This window comes from Chrysemys picta, chromosome 13, assembly GCF_011386835.1.
Source record: "Chrysemys picta bellii isolate R12L10 chromosome 13, ASM1138683v2, whole genome shotgun sequence".
Taxonomy (NCBI): Eukaryota; Metazoa; Chordata; order Testudines; family Emydidae; genus Chrysemys; species Chrysemys picta.
Window position 1 is genome coordinate 35549489 of NC_088803.1, and position 20244 is coordinate 35569732.

Below are 20244 nucleotides of genomic sequence, written 5' to 3' on the forward strand. Positions count from 1 at the left end.
ATTCTTTCTAGCCAGACTATGCCAGATTTAAATTGCACAAAAGATTTACCTTAAAAACACAAATTAAGGGTGGAAAATTACCACCCTTCCCCACTGCTCTAAATAAGTAAAAACAGGGAACACTAGAGTGCAAGTATTCCAAGATAAAGGAATCAAATCCAAAGAAAGAAGCAAGCCAGCAGGGGCTGTATTAAATAGCACAGTGAAGTCCTTTTATTATCCAGAGAACAGGTACAGCAGTGATAGTGCAAGCTTTCCCTGGCAATTGACCTTAATCCTGGTCTTCAGGGACCATTTCTAGGAGCAAGGGGAAAGAGTCATGTCTCATTTGTGACAAGAATGCCACTGATGGTGTCAACTGAGTTGTGCTGACATTGCCTACTAGGAGCTGGTCTGAGACCAATTTTATTTTACATGACTTTTGCCAACAGCCCTTTAGCAGCCTGAAGTCACTACGGATCTGGACCAGATCTGAACTAGTGACAGATGTAAAAAGGCTCCATATCTTGTGACTAATTATATATAAATAAATAAAAGTTAGGAATAGGAAAGATGCAACTGCAATTTACCAGCAGCATTCATACATTTCCCCTACAGGCCAGGATTTCTACAAGCCAGTTCTCTGTCTCCAGTGTATGAAATCAGATTCACACCAAACTGCACAAGGAGCCACAGAATGGTCTCTGAGGGCAGCCAAAGCTTCGAATCCCAATTCTTCTTGCAATTCTCGTTATCTGCTAACATTGAACCTCATCCTCCAGTTAGCACAAAGCCCTTTCTTAGCATCTTTGCCATGTCTCATACAGTTTAGGATTTTTTTCTTTTTTTTTTAAATACTCTCTAAAGCCAGCAGGCTGTAAGGAGCTCAGGTATCGGAAGTCAGGTCCAGTGGTTAGAGCTGTAGGCAAATTGAACCAGAGTCAATGGCCAGGAACTGGGGAGCCAGATGAGGTGGCAGGAACCAGAAACAAGGTGGGGGTCTCTTCCCAGCAGCAGGTCAGGGATCTACCTTTTTACATCTATGACTTCCTGGCACTCTCTCCAGGCTTAAATAATAGGTCTGGACCAATCACAGGTTACGGGAGGAGTTGCCAGTCACCTCTACTGTGGGCAGCCCTTCCTGCAGTGACTGGTTTCCCAGGATGTACAGTGTGTTGACAGTGCCTCTGCCAAGGTCGCCTGGTGGAAGTGCTGCCCACCTGGAGCCCCACAGACCCAGGTTCAAGTCCCACAAATCCTTACACAGGCTGGATTGCATTTTCTCCACAAAAGCACAGCCAGTTCTCCATTGCCAATAAGGGCAGGTGGTTCTTTTAGCATCATAGTTCAAATTCACAACAAGCAGACTACTAAGGTTAAAAAACAATCATTCCACACTCCCCACACACATATTTTCAGTAACTGACAATTGCTGAATAATTAGTTTTATAGCAGAAAATAAAAAATGCTTAGTCTTTAGTAGCAAAACAAATTCATGTTTTATTAACTATATTAACCTCTAAACTACAGTGTAAAATTCTTAACTGAGCTGTAAAATTCATTTTAGAAAATAAACTTTCCAGCCTGTCACAAATGAATGGAACATGATAGAGTTTGAAGCAGTTACATCATAACCAACTGTCTTTCATCCTGGCTAAAAGTGATTAATACAGGAATGCTTTATTTCTAGCAGAAAGGACACAGTTTAATTCCTTTCGAAATTGGTTAGAGAGTTTTCATTTGATTACGTAGCTCTGTGCTTTGTCTCCATTGACTAAACAGTTGAGTTTTCAAAATAAGGTGTTATTCACCTCTGAAGTGCATCCTACATACAGTGCATCTCAGCCAAACACAAAGATGAATTGTACACAAATATGATAGAACAGATAGCATTAAGAACAGGAAGCCATAAATAAACAAAATGCTCTTCAAAAAGATAAATTTATTCCTAAAGTCAAGACACTATGAAACCACAGAAAGATTTGTTAGAAATTGTAAGGATTTTGCAGTTTTATTAAACACCCAGCAGGCTGCCACTCTTGTTAACCTGACCATTATTCTTAGGTATCAGAGAGGCAGATTTACAGTTTCTCCATCTGATCTTCAAGCAGCTTAAACCTAGTTTCAAGCAGCGAACCTGTGCTCAAAACACATCCCAAAGTTGCTGTGGGAGGAAAGCGATAGGTAAGATTTAAATAACAAATCCGAAAGGGTGGCAGCCATACAAAACCTCTTGCCAGAAACAGGGCGCTATTAAAATCTCATGCCAGTATCATGAGGTAAGGAAACAGGAAGTTCCCAATAGCATTTACAAAGCCAATCTCAGTAGCCACAGCTAGAACTTAGTTGCTAATAAGATTCATTTTTTTCAGGAAAATACAACAAAACCTAAATGTTGTTAGCAGAAAAAACACAGGATTTTAGTGGGACTTCAGTGAAAAGGTACTTGTACCTAGTGCACAGAGGGGAGTCCCCTTTCCTTCCCCAGTTACTCTTCCATCTTTCCATACACACTTTTTGTTCTCAACTGGTTTTCTCTCTCATGTGCCCAATTCTCATCTACCACCTTTTGCCCACATAGTCTGACTGGCTTTTACTGGGCCTGAGCCTCAGTGTCAAACCTCCATTTCTGTTGTCTGTAGAAAATAGGTTTTGCCAAATAATTTCATCAGGAGGATTGGGAGTTTTCAAGATTAAAATACAAAAGGAATAAAGCTGAAGCTTCATGGGGAAAGAAGCTCCTGATGGTAGAGATACGTCTGAGCCAGACAAGTCAAGCTAACAAAACCACATTTTTTAAGCTTTTATCAAATGTATTTTCCATTTATGCTCAGTTTCACACACCAAATTTAACAACCTTTGAATGCCTGTCAACCATCTAAAATGCCCCAAGGAAATTCAAAACAGCTTAGATTTTTATGGCAGCAGGGTACTAAACTGATTATTTGCTTGTGGGTATTAGACAGGAGAAATTTAGATATGACTTGGGGGAAAAAAAGTTACTCAAGCTATTCTAACTCATTAAATGCCAAAATGTGATATGCTACTAGAGATACAGTATCTTGAAAATGTTATTACAACAGGTTTTAGGACTGATATGGATTTTCAGATTAAGTATTGTTTCCTATATTTGTTCCATTAAAAGCTAACACAATTACACAAAAATGGCATGCTATAAACTAGAATAGGAAGCTAAGATTTGAGACCCATTAGTGATTTTGGCTGCTCCTGTTTTTGGGTGCCTGAGCTGACACACATTAAAGGGTTCCTGATTTTCAGAAAAGTGCTGCGAGTGCATCGGTTGCAAATCAAACCCCTTTAAGGAACTGATCATTGGAATGGACACCCAAAAATTCAGGCACCCAAAATCATTAGTCACTTTTGAAAAAAATCTTGCCTAAGGAGTGTTACACTATAAAGAGGTTACCCAGATGTAGGGTGCAGAAGGGGAAGCAGCAAATAAGAATGGTGTTAAGGGTCACCATCTGCAAAGGCAGATGCTGCATTAATTATTGAAGGGAAACAAATTGGGCACAGAACTCTGAAACCCTAAGAAGGGAAGAGTGATTGATTGTTTCGAAGACAGTGGACAGACTGAGCAGGGTGAGAACTGAGAAGAGATACTTGTACAAGGCCAAGTGCCATTCACCTTAAGTGACATTAGCGAGACTCAGTGGATGGGCAGAAGTTTGGTTGCAGAACAGCCTGAGAAAGGAGAGGAAGTTGAAGTATTAGGAGCAGACAGGATGCTCAAGGAGCTTGGATGTGAAGAGAGATATGACAGTAGCTGGAGAGGCAGGAGGGGTCATAGGATGCAGGTTATAAATAGCATGCATGTACGTTATATAGAAGTCACAACATACCCCAGTTCACACTGTGTCTTCATGGCGAACAGATAAAGAACCTTAAATGTAGATGGACAGACATATGAACACATTCAAAATAAAACTTGGCATACGTTTTAATTGTTACCAAACTATTTGCCTCAAATTTCAGGTCTTAAGAAACTGGATATTTTGCAACAATTTGCAATACCATAAAATAAGTGAATCTCAAAGTATCTGAGCCTCTTGTACATAACAATATAGATCAAGCTGCATAGAGTTGCCACATTTCACTCCAGAAGTGGCTACATTTCAGTGGTGGGTGAAGGGATTCCTATAAATAGTGTGTTAAGTGCTTAGAGATCCTTTGGGATGGAAGGCATTTCATGTAAGAGACTATGTGCACTTGTGTTTCAATGACCTTGGCTCAGAGAGCTAGGTCATCAATACTATCAGGATGTTTTCTCTTTAATGAAACCTAGGTCAATACCTAGAAATTTACTAATCTGTTTTCGATGCTTATCCACCTAAATTTTTGCACTTTTCATTCTTCATTTGTAAACCATTAATTTTATTTCTGGGCCACAATCGCTGATTTGAAGCTATTTGTACACAGGTTATTTGCAACCCAACAAACTGTAACAAGAGTCCAAACGTCAGTGTGTTACGATAGCAGACACTAAGATAGATAATATGTAAAGTCTCAAAAATTCAAGTATAAGACCTGTGACAGACGTAAAAGCCGAGGCCATTCTTGGTACAAGCCTTTTGCAACCTGAAACAATGGTTAAGCATCATGCCAAATATTTTTTAAAAAAAAAGTTCATATAAGAGTCCTTGAGTACAGCAAATTATTAAACAATGCTACCAGCTTGTTTTCTGAGGTCCCAATCAACCAGCAAAAAGTCTGTAATTCTTCTGGCAAAAATAAAGTAAACGCAGAGAGGAATTTCCTATGCTGAACAGTGGTACAGAATTCAGATCTTGAAACTGGCAAGTTTTTGGCTTTGTTAAAAACAACTATTTTTCCTCTCTAGCACTTTCCCTTGAAATGCTGGCTCAACATCACCTGCATATATTAAACACTAACATAAAAATTAAGGACTCATTCTCAACTACATGAAGGCCCATGAAAACAGGCATTAAATATTTTATCACTCTAGAACAAGTTGCCCAATGCAAGTAATTGTTTTAGAAATCACAGAACTAAGACAACTAATAGATTTAATTATAAACATGGTCAAACATCTGCAGTCAATCTTACTCAGCTTGCCTTAAACACCACAGGGCTTGATTGTATGTATATTATTTTAAACATGCTAAATTAAGTCATGAAAAGATATTACAGTTAATAAGCACAAACCATAGTACTCTGCTAAATACTAATTATCTCGATTTTTTTTTTAAGCCTTAGAATGTCAGTGAAGTTTCTCAATAATGTGAAGGCAATGGGTGAATGCAAACACTGTGGGATTTCTTGTAAGATTAAAATACAGATATTAATTTTTCAAAGGATTTGAAAAATAAAAATCTCAACAGCACAAGCTTCTGCTTTTAATGTAACTTAATTATTTAGGTAGTGTTCTGGCTACACACACTGTAGGCTGTAACATGTGGTGTGATTCATAACATCACTTGTGCCAGAATTTCCACGAGGGAGAGAGGGCTGACGCTGAACAGTAGGCATAGACATCTCTACACACAGTTTTCGTATTGCTTTAACTATAGTGGTTTAGAAACTGATTTCCCATCATGGAAATAAGCACTTTTACACCAGCATAACTGTGTCCACACTAGGAGTCATACCAGTTTAACTATATTGGTATAACAATGACACCCCTAACTGAAATAAGTTAGATGAGTCCACCCCCCAAAAAACCTCACCCCAAAACCTGGGTGTAGACCAAACCTTACTGGCTATGAAGGAAAGAAAAGACATAGCTCAGCATACTTGGAATCCTACTCCCAGCTGAATCAAGTGATGGTATTTAAGACAGACTGGTTATGTTACAACAGACCCAGGACACTTGGGACTTGTACATGTATGTCAGTTCTACTCTCCTGTTCATGAATATGGGCTTTTTGCCACTGCAGCTGAATCATCTCACTGTATCAGGGCTACACAACAAAGCATCTAATCTTCCAGGGCCCAAATCCATCATGAAACCTGGGGAATCATCTAAAATTTTCTACCTCTCCACTGTAAGCCAGTGGGCTTCCTCACTGGCTCAGGTACCAAAGAACACTCTCCAGCCACAGGATTCCAACCCCTTTTCTTCAGGGATTCAGTACTATTTCTTCAAATTAAAGCTATTTAACACACATTGAACACAATCATGTCCTTTCACCTTCCAGGGTCTTCTGCAGGGGTCTATCTACTCCCTACAGGTAGCCAGTCCACAGGCCATCTGCCTGGGAGTCTAGGCAACCATCTCTTCTCCCTTTTTCCTAACCTGCTCCCCGTAGATTACATTTTGCAAGCCATCTGCCTGATAATCCTATGTAATTTGGGCTCTTTCCCCTGCTGCATGGTCTCCTGAAGAAGTCTACCAACTCCTGGCATGTCTCCAGCTCAACTGAGCTACTTCAAGTTACCAAGCTTCAAGCTATCACCTGATCCTTTCCCTCACAACTTCAGTGGAAATGCAGTTGCTTAAAGTGAGCTGCGTTCCAGCCCACCTGCGACATGTCTACACTGCAAAGAAAACCCATGGAATCGAGTCTCAGACTCCAGGCTCCAGACCAAGCGGTAACATCTACACTGATATTTTTAGCCCCACAGCCCAAGTCCCGTGAGCTGGAATCAATTGACCTGAGCTCTGAGACTGAGTGCCACAGGTTTTTCTTTGCAGTGTAGATCTATGCTGTAGAGTCAGCCAGCCTATGATATCCATTCTCCAGTGTTTGTGTCTTCCTGTGTTACAAAAAAATTGGAAAGGTCTCTGTTTTTGTTTCACATTGGAATGGAAGGGGGGAGGATCCCTTGTGACCTTGAAATTTTTTCACAAAACTGAATTAGTGTTTTCTAGCCAGCACAACTTTGCAGTGTGGCTGCTCACATCCAAGCTAGGCTAACCAGGTGCTTAGAACTGAAAACCATTTTCTTGGGTTAACTGCAGTGAAGACATGCCCCAAAGCACATCTTCCAGAAAGGCACCCAGTCTTGATCTGAAGACATCAAAAGATGGAGATCCTATGACCTCCCTTGGTAATTTGAACAGTTGGAACAATCACCTTCCACTGTTTAAAATGAAAAAAGCTTTATATTTCTAATCTGAATTTCTCTGGTTTTACTTTCAGCCATTAATCTAGCTGAGAAAGGCGTAACAAGAATCAAAGAGCCCTTTAGCACAAGCTATTTGCCCCTTGTGAAGGTACTCGGACACCACAACCAAGTGACCTCAATCTTCCTTTATATTCACTACATTTTCACCACTTAGCTATCTGACCTTCTGACCCCTTGTTATCTGAAGGGATTAGTAGTATATGCCAGTTTATGTTCAGGCTTCATGTTTTCTGAATCAAGGACAGCAATACCTTTAGCGCTCACCACATTTCTATTGTCCCTCCTATCTATACACACCCATTCTCTCCTTACAGGTCAGCAAGGCCCTTCTCTCCTGGATTATTTTCAGTCATTATGGGAATATTCCAGCCCCTCCCTGTCATTCACTTTAATAATACAGAGGCCCTGCCAGCTGGCAGGGAGGATGGTGGGGAGAAAAATGAGAGGATCAAAAGTCAAAAGCATTTGTAGCTTTATAAACACAATTTCCTTTTCACCTTTGTGACAGCTTTATTTTCTTTGCTTTTCACCAATTGGAAATTGTTCTATTTCCTCTGAAGGGAATGAGAAGCTAAAAGGGCATCTTTGTTGTTGGCAAACAGTCAGAAAATTCCAAATACAGGAAGCAATTACAGACGGATCATAGTGGCCAGTAGTAGAGATCTGTACATTCACGACACAGTTCTTGTGAAGTGACTGTACAGTCATTATGCAAATCAGACACCCACATCCAGATTGTAGGGAACTGCAAACTGAGGAAACACCATGCAGCTCCGCATCAATAACTAGAGCATCACTGACTAGCTCTTATTAGCTGAGAATTCCATTTCAATATTGCTTATAATAATTCCTGAAACGGTTGAGAAAGGAGAGGGTCTACCATCAGTGCTTTCATACAGCTGTTCCATATTGTTACTACTATCAGTAATGTACAGGAGTTACATGACAGGGGAAATTGCCTCCAAAACTCTATTCTCTGCTATGAAATTATCAAAAAGATATTTTTAAACACAGATTTGATCAGTACATTTTAATCATACGAGATCCAGGACCATTTCCTTTTTTAGTCTGAGCAAGTATCAGCGCAAGTAACCTATTTTGTATCTGAAAACACACACCAGACCACTTCATCTAAACAAAGAAAGTGACAAACTCAATAGTTTTGTTTTATAGCACTGAACTTCAAGCATTTTAAAATCTAAGCTCCTTCAGGGACCTAGAAAGTAGCTGACTAATCCTAAAAACCACAAAGAGAAGTTCTCACTATTTTTTTTCAGTAACTGAATTAGAAACCAGGCTAAGGTCATTTTGTCTGGACCAACAGGAGAGCTCAGCCTCTCTTGCTTATCCAGAAGATTTGTTTTCTGGAGACCGCACTAAGAAAAAGTGCTTACACAAGGATAGATTTCTCTTGCAATTTCAGATGTGTTCCCCCTGCAAAGTGATTATGATTTGCCTGATTTCCTTAAATAGAATCCTCTAAGTCTTTTTACACATTAGAACAAATCACAGAAGTTTCTGCTAGCAGTAAAGTTAAACATGGAGTAAAGTTCACGTCATGCCTTCCACACAACACTGCTTGAGAAAAGTACTCGGCAAGCTTTTACTACCGAAGAAGTGTTATAATTAAGTGGTAATGCAACGGTTTGCATTCTGCTGAGATTTACACACAGCTTCCATTAATACTTATTATACCCTGCTGTGAAAATGCTACTGGAAGACAGGCAACATTGGAAAATGTGTTCAAAAGCTCAATGCCTAGCTAGTTAAAGGAAAAAAGGAGAGAACAGAAGTTCACAAACAAGAACTACAAGAGCTGAACCACTTGACCAGCTAAAGTCCACTCCCAATGGACAGATAGATTCTGCAGTTCTCTGACCCACTCTAATTGTGCTGAGCTTCTGATAGGCTTGGAATCAATTCTATTTAGTAAAAGGCGTAAGGCCCAAGGGATAACTTCAATGAATTATGGTCATTTGTCCAAAGATTTGATACACTTTAAAGCTGCAGTACACTGCAATTTCCACAGCATTTTTCCCCCCCCATAAAGACTGACAATTGAGTTAAACAAGGCAGCTTAATGTCTATTAGAGATGGGCCTGAGTTGGATCTGCTTGTGGTTTTTCCAAGCTTACTCTTAAGTGCCGGTAATAGATTAGAGACAATCATTGCAATTTAGATCTCTGTCTCCTATTTGCTCCCTAGACCTGGAGTACTATAGAGGAAGGATTGTACCCATGGGGCCATTTTGTAGTAAAGGGGCAATTCTGGAGTACTGCTGGAAATGCGAGTCTGATGGGTCCCCTATCCACTACAACACTCAGTCAATTTAAGGTAATAAAATGGTTTCATCTGAGTGCAAAAGAGATGAGAGTTGCTTGAAAATCCTGTGAAGGAGCACTGAAAACAAACAGTGTAGAGGGTATTTTCAAAGGAACAGCTTGAGATTGTGGGAATGTGAGAGATGGTGCTCTTCATTGAAATAGGGGCCAAATCTTTGAGATTTCAACCAAAGATTCAGATGACCTTTCAGTGCAATATCACCATGTGAGGCCTCCTAGAAACCTATGTCTAGTTAATGACTATTTTGTCAAGCCAGATTTTCATAATTTTATTTTTGATTCCTAGTAGTCATCCATCTAACTATTTATTATGGCACTGTGGGTATACACAAAACACAAAGGAACTAGACTAGCCACTTGCAAACACTATTTGTTTCGTTAGAGAATGTTAGTTTTCAGGGACTTTAAATACTTCCAACAGTTTTTTACCTCAATAGGTTCTATATGGATCTACATTTTTCTTTCTACTCTAAGGGCATAATAAATCAATTTTTTAAAACAGCTGCTCACTGAGTTCAGTATGAAAGATGACAGGGCAAGCCTTTTAAGGAGCCCACTAGCTGTTTTATTCCACCACTGCTAATTGGAAATATTCAACAACTGTATTAACTCCTCCATAAGTAATATCCTAAAAAACACAGATCTGATGGAAAACTGTTCAATCTTGCAAGACTCAGATCTAAACCAAAGACTCGGGAGACCCTCATCCAACACCGCCTCTTTGCTGATGACACAGCAGTGACAACCCACACAGAGCCCGTCTCCAAAACCTCATGGACAGTTTTTTCAGAGCCTGCCAAGACTTCGGGCTTACCATAAGCCTAAAAAAGACGAACCTAATGTGCCAAGGAGTTGAAGAAGCATCCTCCATCAAGATCAACAACAAGCATCCTCCATCAAGTTCACATACCTGGGGTCCACTATCGCAGTCAACCTCTCACTTGAAACAGAACTCAACATCCGCATTGGAAAAGCCACCACAACAACGTCTAGACTGAGCAAGAGGGTATGGCAAAACAACAAACTGACAGAACACACAAAGATTGGAGTGTATCATGTATGTGTTATCAGCACACTTTTGTACGGGACCAAGACATATGCTTTATAGTCTCATCAGGAAAAGAGGCTCAACAGCTTTCCTACGTGTTGCCTTTGTCAAATCTTTGGAATCTCCTGGAGGGACAGTCACCAACACTGAGGTGCTCAAGTGGGCCAGTATACCCAGCATGCAAACACTCCTCAGAGATGCCTCTGCTGGCTTGGGCATGTGTGCTAAATGAATGATGGGTGCATCCCAAAGGACATTCTCTATGGTGAATTGGTAAGACCCAAAGGACGCCCAAAATTGCGTTTCAAGGATGTGTGCAAGTGAGACCTCAAAAAAAAAAAAAAAAAAAAAAAAAAAAAAAAGGTGTGGACAACTGGGAAGATCACACTCAGGACCGCAGCCTTTGGGAACAAGAATTTAAAGGCCTCTGGAGTTATGAGAGGAAGCCATCCAGCTTAGCAAAGGAGAAAAGAGCTCACAGAAGGCAGAGCCCAAAGGGTCGAAACATCGCCTTTAAATGTGACAGATATGGCAGAGATGGTCTCTCTTGATTGGGTTTCTTCAGCCACAACCATGGCTGCCATAAAACCAACTGAGTAAATTCTTTACCTCTCAGGGGTGCATACCCGTGGTCTCTCAAGACTGAAGGATACCTACTACACTACTACAGATAACAGCATAAATCCTTAGCAAAGGGGCTTTAGAGAGATAAACAGGGAAGACTACTGAATAATTACACATATAGTACAGCAGGGATTCTCAAACTGGGGTCGAGACCCCTTGCGAGGTGATTACATGGGGGGTCGCGAGCTGTCAGCCTCCACCCCAAAGCCCGCTTTGCCTCCAGCATTTATAATGGCGTTAATTATATTTAAGTGTTTTTAATTTATGGGGGGGTGGTCGCACTCAGAGGCTTGCTATGTGAAAGGGATCACCAGTACAAAAGTTTGAGAACCACTGTAATACATCATTGAGAATGAGCACGAGTTAGACTTTTCTATTCATATGTCAAAATTGAAGAAATAAACATATCATGAGGAATCAAACACAAAAGGAAGAAGAGAGGCATTGAAATGAGACTCAAGTACATTTTGACCAGCCTTACACAGAAATTCAGATATTTGTCCAAACTAAACCATGTACTACTTATAGACTGCAGCCAAGAAATGTTTTATAAATATTTTAGACTAAGCTCCTTAGGCAGTGATTGTCTCTTCCTTTGATTTGTACAGCACCAAACACAGTTTTAGCACTTAAATCAAAATAAATTTAAAAAGCACTTGTGCCAACTACCTTCTTCATAGAAAATTCACAAATAGGGCCAAGTGTCCCAAACCCAAAGTCTTCACAACTCCCACCTAGCTACTTATCCCTCATGACTCACAAAAGCCCAAGAGAACAAGTGGACCTTGTATGACCTTAAGGTCAGTAAGTCTGGGCTCTGAGGAAACAAATTCTGCACTAAAGGACCCCTCCCTGAAAATACACTAGCCCAGCCCCTCATGGTTGATCTAAGGAATTTTCAACTTGACCACCACAGCTGATCAACTGTTACAATGTCACATGGGAAAGAGGCATCTCTAAGGTAACCAGGAGCCAATCCATTTATAGCTTTGTAGGTTTAGTCCTGTAAACAACGTTATAGGACGGTGTTAGATTCATAATACTTCCATTTAATAGGGCTGATTATGGCTGTACTGTAGCCTATCTAAAAAGACTTCATTGCAAACCATAACAGCAGCTTATATATTTTACATGCAATTTTTAATTCTCCCAAAGGATACTTTTTAAATTAAGCTATATATCAAGCACAGACTGCTATATATGATACAGCAACAAAAATGTAACTTTGGCAGCAAGTTATAACAGTGAGTGCTCTGCAATCAAATCAATGTCAGTTTGTGCCAAAGTGAAAAAGCATGAATGAATGATGACTCCTATTTTACAAAATGTTTTCCTCCCAATGGGGGGGAAAAAAAGAGCAAAAATGATTATCTTCCATGGCAGATATTAAAAAATATTCAAGCCACTGAACTACTTGACTTTTTCCATTTCAAATGTTGCCACCATAAGGTTTTCAATCCAAAATGTGATGTGTCCTATTTTGTGTTAAAATGGAATTCAGAGCTCAATTTTTTTTTTTTTATAAAGCCTACACACAAGGAGCTAGCTGTAAATCAGATCAGCAATTTGGAGCAACCATGAATTTGTTTATGCGGTTTCCAATGCAGGTTCAAGATGACCTTCCCAGTACAAATGGCCTTGAAACTTTGGTCACATTTAGCAAACAAACAAGAGATTGATTATAAGCAATAATGGAGTTAGGAATCTTTTGAATAGGCAGGAGCAGAAGATATCAACAAAGGATTGAATTAGTGCAGACAGTAGATGCAAACTATTGCAGAATCAATCTGGTAACACTACTGAGTTTTCACATATTTGTAACGAACTGATAGATTTGTGATGGAGATTCAGAACTGTTCACATGTACAGCACTTTGTATTGGCCATTATTGCTCATATGAAAGCATCAATTGGTAACCCCACGCTCTGGGTGTCTCTAAGCCTCTGAGGGTATGTCTACAGTGCAATTAAAATCCCACAGCTGGCCCATGCCAGCTGACTCTGGCTTGTGGGGCTCAATCTAAGGGGCTGTTTAATTGCAGTGTAGACATCTGGGCTCAGGCTGGAGCCCGGGCTCTAAGACCCAGTGAGGTGGGAGGGTCCCAGAGCTTGGGCTGCAGCCAGAGTCTGGTTATCTACACAGCAATTAAACAGCCTCTTAGCCCGAGCCCCTAGCTGCAGATGTCTAATTGCGGTGTAGACATATCCAGTCCTAGCTTCTGGAAGTTAGGGTAACGGATCACATGATATTTGCCCAGTTCCGTTCATTGCCTCTGAAGCATTCGGCACTGGCCACTGTTGGAAGACAGGATACTGGGCTAGATGGACCATTGGTCTGACCCCATATGGTCATTTTTATGTTCTTACGCCAAAGCTCATTTTTAATAGGAGAGCATTTGATTAATAGATAACAAGATATTCAACTTTTAGTAAAAGCATCACTGATTAAAACTACTGCTGGAAAGGATGTGACAAATATGCCAGAAAGGTAGCAGCAGCACTTGCTTAAAAGAATCGTACGCAATGAGCAGGGATAAGGTAAATGGAAATGGCTAATTTTATGAGCCAAGACGTGACATTTAAAACCAATGAATAAAACAGTGCCTCAATAGAAAGAAGTCATCTTATAATCAAACTTTCACACTGAAGATTACATCTAGATCAGCGGTTATCGAACTGTGGGTCAAGACCCTAAAGTAGATTGCAACTCCGTTTTAATGAGGTCGCCAGGGCTGGCATTAGACTTGTTGGGGCCAAAGTTCCATCGCCCGGGGGCCAAAGCCCTGGGGCTTTAGCTCTGGGTGGCAGGACTCAGGTTACAGGACTCCTACCTGGGGCTGAATCCCTTGGGCTTTGCCCTCCCCCCCACCCAGGGCGTCAGGACTCGGGCAGGCTCAGGCTTCAGTCCCCCCCTCCTGGGGTCGTGTAGTAATTTTTCTTGTCAGAAGGGGGTCGCAGTGCAATAAGTTTGAGAACCCCTGATCTAGATAGTATGCTTTACTGAAAGGTCTCCATCGATTAGCAGGAACCCATCAGAGGGGTAGAATTTCAATCTTGGGAATTAATGACAGTTCCTTCCTGCCTCTGCAGTCTTAAGAAACAAGATTTTTTTTTTTTTTAAACTTAAGTCCTCTCCTTCTAAGAAAGGTTGTAGCACTAGTGTTTTCCCATCAAAAGCAGCTTTTGCATTATGGATTCAATACAGTATAATCTGTAGGGTTATTTTTTCCAGCTATGAATAGGGCCGAAGTAATGCATAATCTAGATCAGGGGTCGGCAACCTTTCAGAAGTGGTGTGCCGAGTCTTCATTTATTCACTCTAATTTAAGGTTTCACGTGCCAATAATATATTTTAACATTTTTAGAAGGTCTCTTTCTACAAGTCTATAATATATAACTAAACTATTGTTGTATGTAAAGCAAATAAGGTTTTTAAAATGTTTAAGAAGCTTAATTTAAAAATTAAATTAAAATGCAGAGCCCCCCGGACCGGTGGCCAGGACCCAGGCACTGTGAGTGCCACTGAAAATCATCTCACGTGCCACCTTCGGCACGCGTGCCATAGGTTGCCTATCCCTGATCTAGATAGAAATCTCCATCACTGTTTCCAGACATGACTAGTTAAAACAATGGATACCTTGCCACATAAATTCATTTTATGATCAAAGTATGATTATTTTAAAAGTTAGAGCCTAAACTGTATTTTCTATTCCAGCCTCTGCCAGTGGGAAAGGGGAGTATATGATAGATAGAGAAGAGAAATTTTTGGACAGAGAAATCCCTCTAGATTCACTGAAAGCATTTGGTCTAGTCATAAAACATTCAGTGCAGTTGAAGAAAGCAGTGTTTTAATGGAAGCTTCCTTTTGCCCTATTCAAAAAACTGTAGATATTCAAGTGAATTCTTGAGACAAACAACTTTAATTCATTGCATAAGGCTCTGGGTCAGAAAAAGTACATTTAAAAAAATCAGAGTGAATGTTATTTTAACATATATGCTTTTCACGATTCAATTTAATTTAAGAATACTAAAAGTCATATAAAAGACCTGTAAATATGCAAGATGGATTTTTTGTTCTAGAAGGGATTTTTTGTCCCCCTACCACCAAATTGGATTTTGATACTTCAGCCATCAGCCCAGAATATCCATTCAAGCCATGTCATGGGGAAGAACCAACAAAATAAGACTTCTTTGGGGCCTTCTGTATTTTTCTGTCTCTGGAACCTTGACTTCTATTTTCCAAGCAATTTCATAAACACAAGTGAATTAAAATTCAGAGAGCCATATCAGAGGCAGAAAACTTAAGTGGTAAACAAGCTCAAAAACATCTCACACAATGTCAGAGTGTGTCCCTAGATTGATATAGCAGAAACTCCATATAACAATGTAATTAAAAAAACTTGTCTGTACAATCAGCTCCACAATGCATCCTTGGTGTGTTTTTTCACCATTTGAGATGGCTCTTCAGATCTCCTAAGGCCAGGTCTACACTACAGACCTATATCAGTATAACTACATTGCTCAGGGGTGTGAAAAATCCACACCAAGTGATGTAGTTACACCAATCTAACCTCCCATATAAACAGCGCCATGTCAACGGGAGAGCTTCTCCCATCACAGCAGCTATGGACTCTCAAGGAAGTGGATTAACTACGCCTTACTTCTATCTGTGTAGTAGTGTCTTCACTAAAGCACTAGAGCAGCGCCACTGCACCACTGTACGTGAAGACAAACCCTAAGTAATGAAGCGGAGCCAGTTATCTACTGTCCTCGGGGTGTCAAAGTGTACAAAAAACCCACCTTCCTTCTTTCCTATATTCCCACGCCTTTGATTAGCTCAACTTCCACAAAGTCAGGCAAAAGGCAGGAAAGCCATAAGTGTCAACAAGAAGTTGCTAATAAATTCCATCCAACATCAGTGTTCAGAAAGACAGAAAGCAAACTGAATGTACCAGGTATTGGTAGACACCAATGTGTTCATAAGACAAATTACACCCGCACGAAGCACTATAATGTATCAGACACTCTGGTCATTGTAAAGAAAAGCATGTTTACAATGATCGATAAGCAATAAATCACTTGGCCTCTAACAGGTCCTCTTATAGATCATTTGCAGTGAAATAAATGGATGGTTTCACTATACAACCAGCAGATCATTAACATTCGTCTGCAAGCCATGAAGTTGCCAGTGCATCAGAAAGGAATATGTAATACAGCTTGAAGTTTTAATTAATAAAAATACTCTTAAAACTTGAAATTTATCATTCTATCACTGCAGAAGAAACTGCACTGGGTTGTGAGTGACATGCCACTATGTTAGGATGCCAACAGTAGCTTTTGTGGAGAGACCAGGACTGAATGGGCTATGGGGCCTCAATTCACCCCTCACACCATACACTAATGAGTCAATGTGACTGGACCTTACACTGCCCAGGATGTACCTAACCTAAATAACTAGTGGATTCCAGCCTGCAGATGCTCTCAGTTTCACCAGAACTAAAATACAGTATATTGATTTAGCTTGTTCTGAAAACAAGAAACTTTTCTTCTCCATTCACAATATTATTTGCAGATGTTTCAGTAAGAGTTAAGTTCAGAGCTCGGTATATCATAGAATCAGAATTAATATGTCTAGACAAAGGGGAGGGGAATCCACAGTGGCATTTCATCAACAATTCTGCAGGAGGAAGCTACTACTAATCTTTAAAATGCTTTTCCTTCTCTTTTTCCCTGCTAGTAAAATTACAACTATTCTTTTATGTTTGTTTTGACTTAAAGATCCCAGAAATTAGGGAGATACTAAATACAACAGATCCAAGACTACACTGCTATAAAGGGATACTGACACAGCAAGGGGGAGTGGGGGAAATGCTTTGTTTTTAAAACATGTTGAGATGTTCTCAGTATAACAGCTCAGAAAAAAAAAGTGTTACATTCCTATTCAAGAAAGAAAAAGGGCTCACTTTGGGTTACATTATATTGCAGAAGGGAACTGACCTGGACAATGGCCATTAAAAGCTCTGGACCAGAACTAGCTTACAGACGTGCACAATTACAACAACTTCTATCAGGTACACCTAAATGGAGATGATGGCTTCTAAAACTAACAGAAAATTGTTAATATTGCCCTGTGGAAATAGTCTTGTCTAAATATGCACCCTTTAAAGTAATTTAAATGAGGAAACCGAGATGGCACCATTAATTGCTTTCAGGATACATCTGTTAATTACAGTACTGATACCAACTGCATTTCCAATGCATTTGCAGGGAATTTTTAAGAGACACAACAGATGTGGGTACATTTGTTAAATTAGTTAAAGCAAATATATTTTACAGTAATTTTTCCTTCAACTGTTTGCCAGTTTTTCCTTCATCACTTTGTGAATTATCCGAACAAAGGAAAATCCAGCACATGAATGTGTCTTTCTAAGGCTCACTCATCTGTATTTTTTTGTGACTCTTTCAATTTATGCAGCTTTCTGGTCCAAGTTACAATCCCCGGGGTCGGCCTGACAAAAGCAAAGAGGAAACATGGGCTAAAGAACTGAGCACTTTACTGGGGCTCAGAGACATGGAAGCAAATTCCAGCTCTATCACTGACTTGCTGTGTGATTTTGGGCATGTCTCTTCACCTCTGTGCCTCCATTTCTCCTCCCACCCTTTATCTCATCTATTTAGACTATGAACTCTGAGGCAGGGACTGTTGCTTATTTTGTGTTTGTACAGTATCTAGCACAGTGGGGCCCTGATTTTCGTTAGGGCCTGTAGGTGCTATTGGAATACAAAATAACCATCTAGCCGAAGCAGGCTAGAAGGAGAGTCTGACCCTTTGTCAGCCATGTGGAAGTCAAGCTGTATCTTGGAATTTTTCCACCTCAATGGTGATTAGTGTCTTCTCATGTTACTTCTAGAATTTCTGAAGAGTCCTAATAATTGCAATGCATAAACCCCCCAAGAGACATACAGAAATGAAACATGACAGCCTGAAGTAGAGAGGAGATAGAATCTATGCTGGACTTGCTGAGTCCAACAATTAAACAGGCAAAAATTAATTCTTATCTTCTATGACTGAGACATAGCAGGGGTTTTATTAGCAGCTAATTGCAAAACACGTCTCAGATGGAACTAGATAGAGAACATTTACTATGGAGAACAATATTTTCTCCATAGGAGTGCTACGTGGCTAAAAGTTGTGTCTGTCTAATGCAAAACTGAGTACAGTGAACGTGTGAGCTAGGCATGTAAATATGGGTTAAAAAAGTTAACCTATTAAACGATTAAAATTATTTCATTTAACTGGCTAACCGTTACCTGAGGTAGCTGGGGTCCGGCTGGCGCGGCCAGGGCTGGGGCGCGGCCAGCTGCCTGACTCTGTGTGGCACAGCCGGGGCTGGTGTCTGTCCACCCGGTTAGGCGCAGCATGGCCAGGGTCTGGCTGACCGGCACGGTGTGGCCTTGTTGGCACGACCATTGCTGGGGACCGGCCCAATGTGGGGCTGCTGGGGTTAATAGTTAACTTTGGTTAACCTGTTAACCTTTTACATCCCTAGTGTGAGCAAATGCTGTGTATAGTAGCAGCTTCTTACTGTCCTTGCACAAACATCTCTACAGGAGGCCAAAGGGAGGATTATTAAAAGTCATCTCTGCTGCCTCGCACCATGCATTTATGCTCCAGAGTGATCTACAGCAGTTTTATAACTGACTTGGTTTATGAAAGGAATCACACACACACACACACACACACACACACACACACACACACACACACTTTACAGGAAAACTTGGAGATTATCAAGGAAGACACTCATCATTAGGCTCAAGGGGTGGAGCATGGAATATGACAGGCAGACATTGGCTTTCAGTAATTGCAGGGAAGGGAAAGGGCTTATTCACCAATACCTAGGCATGAACCAAAATCAGACTGTTCCCAAAGAAGGTGGATTATTTGAAAGGAAGAGCCATGAATTTTGTTTCTAAATGGCTGTCTCCTTGCCCCGCCACAGAGCTAAAACTTGCCAATACAGGAATTCCTGCTAGTTTAAGAGAATTTAGAGGATTTTAATGAGGGCTAACAGGCAATGAGTAAAGCTCTCCTGGGATCCCGTGAACAAAAAAGCATACCCATTTTCATCAACTGGATTTCTGCCAGGTATTCACTGGCAGCTCTGGAAATCAGAAGCAACATAAATAGCTAAATACAGCTGGGCAACTAACATAATTCTTAAGAGAAGCACCCCTAACAGGCCTCCAAAAGCACAGATATTGTGCAGGTGGCTTCAAACAAACAAACCCAAAATGCTTATTTGAGACTTTAAGGCATCAGGGGTTGACCCTAGTGCTAATAAATACATTCCGAGAGATACAATTACCTGCGTTAAGTACTGAGACAATCTGCTTCTATCCTAACTTTCTGTAGTAGAAGTGACATAGCTACAGGTGCCTGTAGGGAAACATAAGATGATATCCAAATGCTTTTGCAATAGTGTCCAACACTAAGTATTGGTGAAATTTGACTCACTTCCAAGAAGTTACCTAGAATTTGTGGCCAACCTTTTGATTAGTGAGACAAAGTAGTAATATATTATCTTAAGCAAAAGCTCAGCATTGCTATATAGAGACATTTAGAATTAGACAGAAAATCACATTACAGCAAAAGGACGCAGATTAACTAAAAAAAGTGTGTGTGGGGGAAGTTATTCCCATCTCATTCTCACCACTTTCCCATGGAATCTGGAACAGCTTTCAGTATTGTAATGATGCCAAGAAAGCATGGATCAGGAATTCATTATTGTGTTAACATAAAAAGACAGGTTTTCAGTGATTTAAAAGTTAGATTTTTTAAGTCAGCAGGTCCAGATAACTCTTGGATGCAAGAGTTTTTAAAGAGCTGGCTAAGGAGTTCGCTGGACTGTTAATGTGTATTTTCAGTAAATCTTGGAGCACTGGGGAAGTTCCAGAAGACTGGAAGAAAGCTAATGTTGTCCCAATTTTAAAAAAAGGGTAAACAAGATGACCTGGGTAATTATAGGCCTGTCAGCCTGACACTAATACCGGACAAGACAATGGAGAAGCTGATACAGGACTCGATTAATAAAGAACTAAAGGAGGATAATGTAATAAATGCAAATCAACAAATAGATCC

The 20244-nt window shown here is 40.3% G+C and overlaps 1 protein-coding gene across 4 annotated transcripts in view; it reads right to left on the minus strand.

Moving 5' to 3' along the window:
• STK4 (serine/threonine kinase 4) overlaps positions 1–20244 on the minus strand; it is a 70733-nt gene that overhangs the window by 10518 nt on the left and 39971 nt on the right. For 2 of the 4 annotated variants that reach the window (XM_065565899.1, XM_065565898.1), the window contains one exon: positions 3843–3883. The exons of the other annotated variants lie outside the window; for them this stretch is intronic. In XM_065565899.1, the coding sequence (XP_065421971.1) occupies positions 3843–3883 (41 nt within the window). The remainder of the gene's footprint in view (positions 1–3842; positions 3884–20244) is intronic. 4 annotated transcript variants of the gene reach the window in all.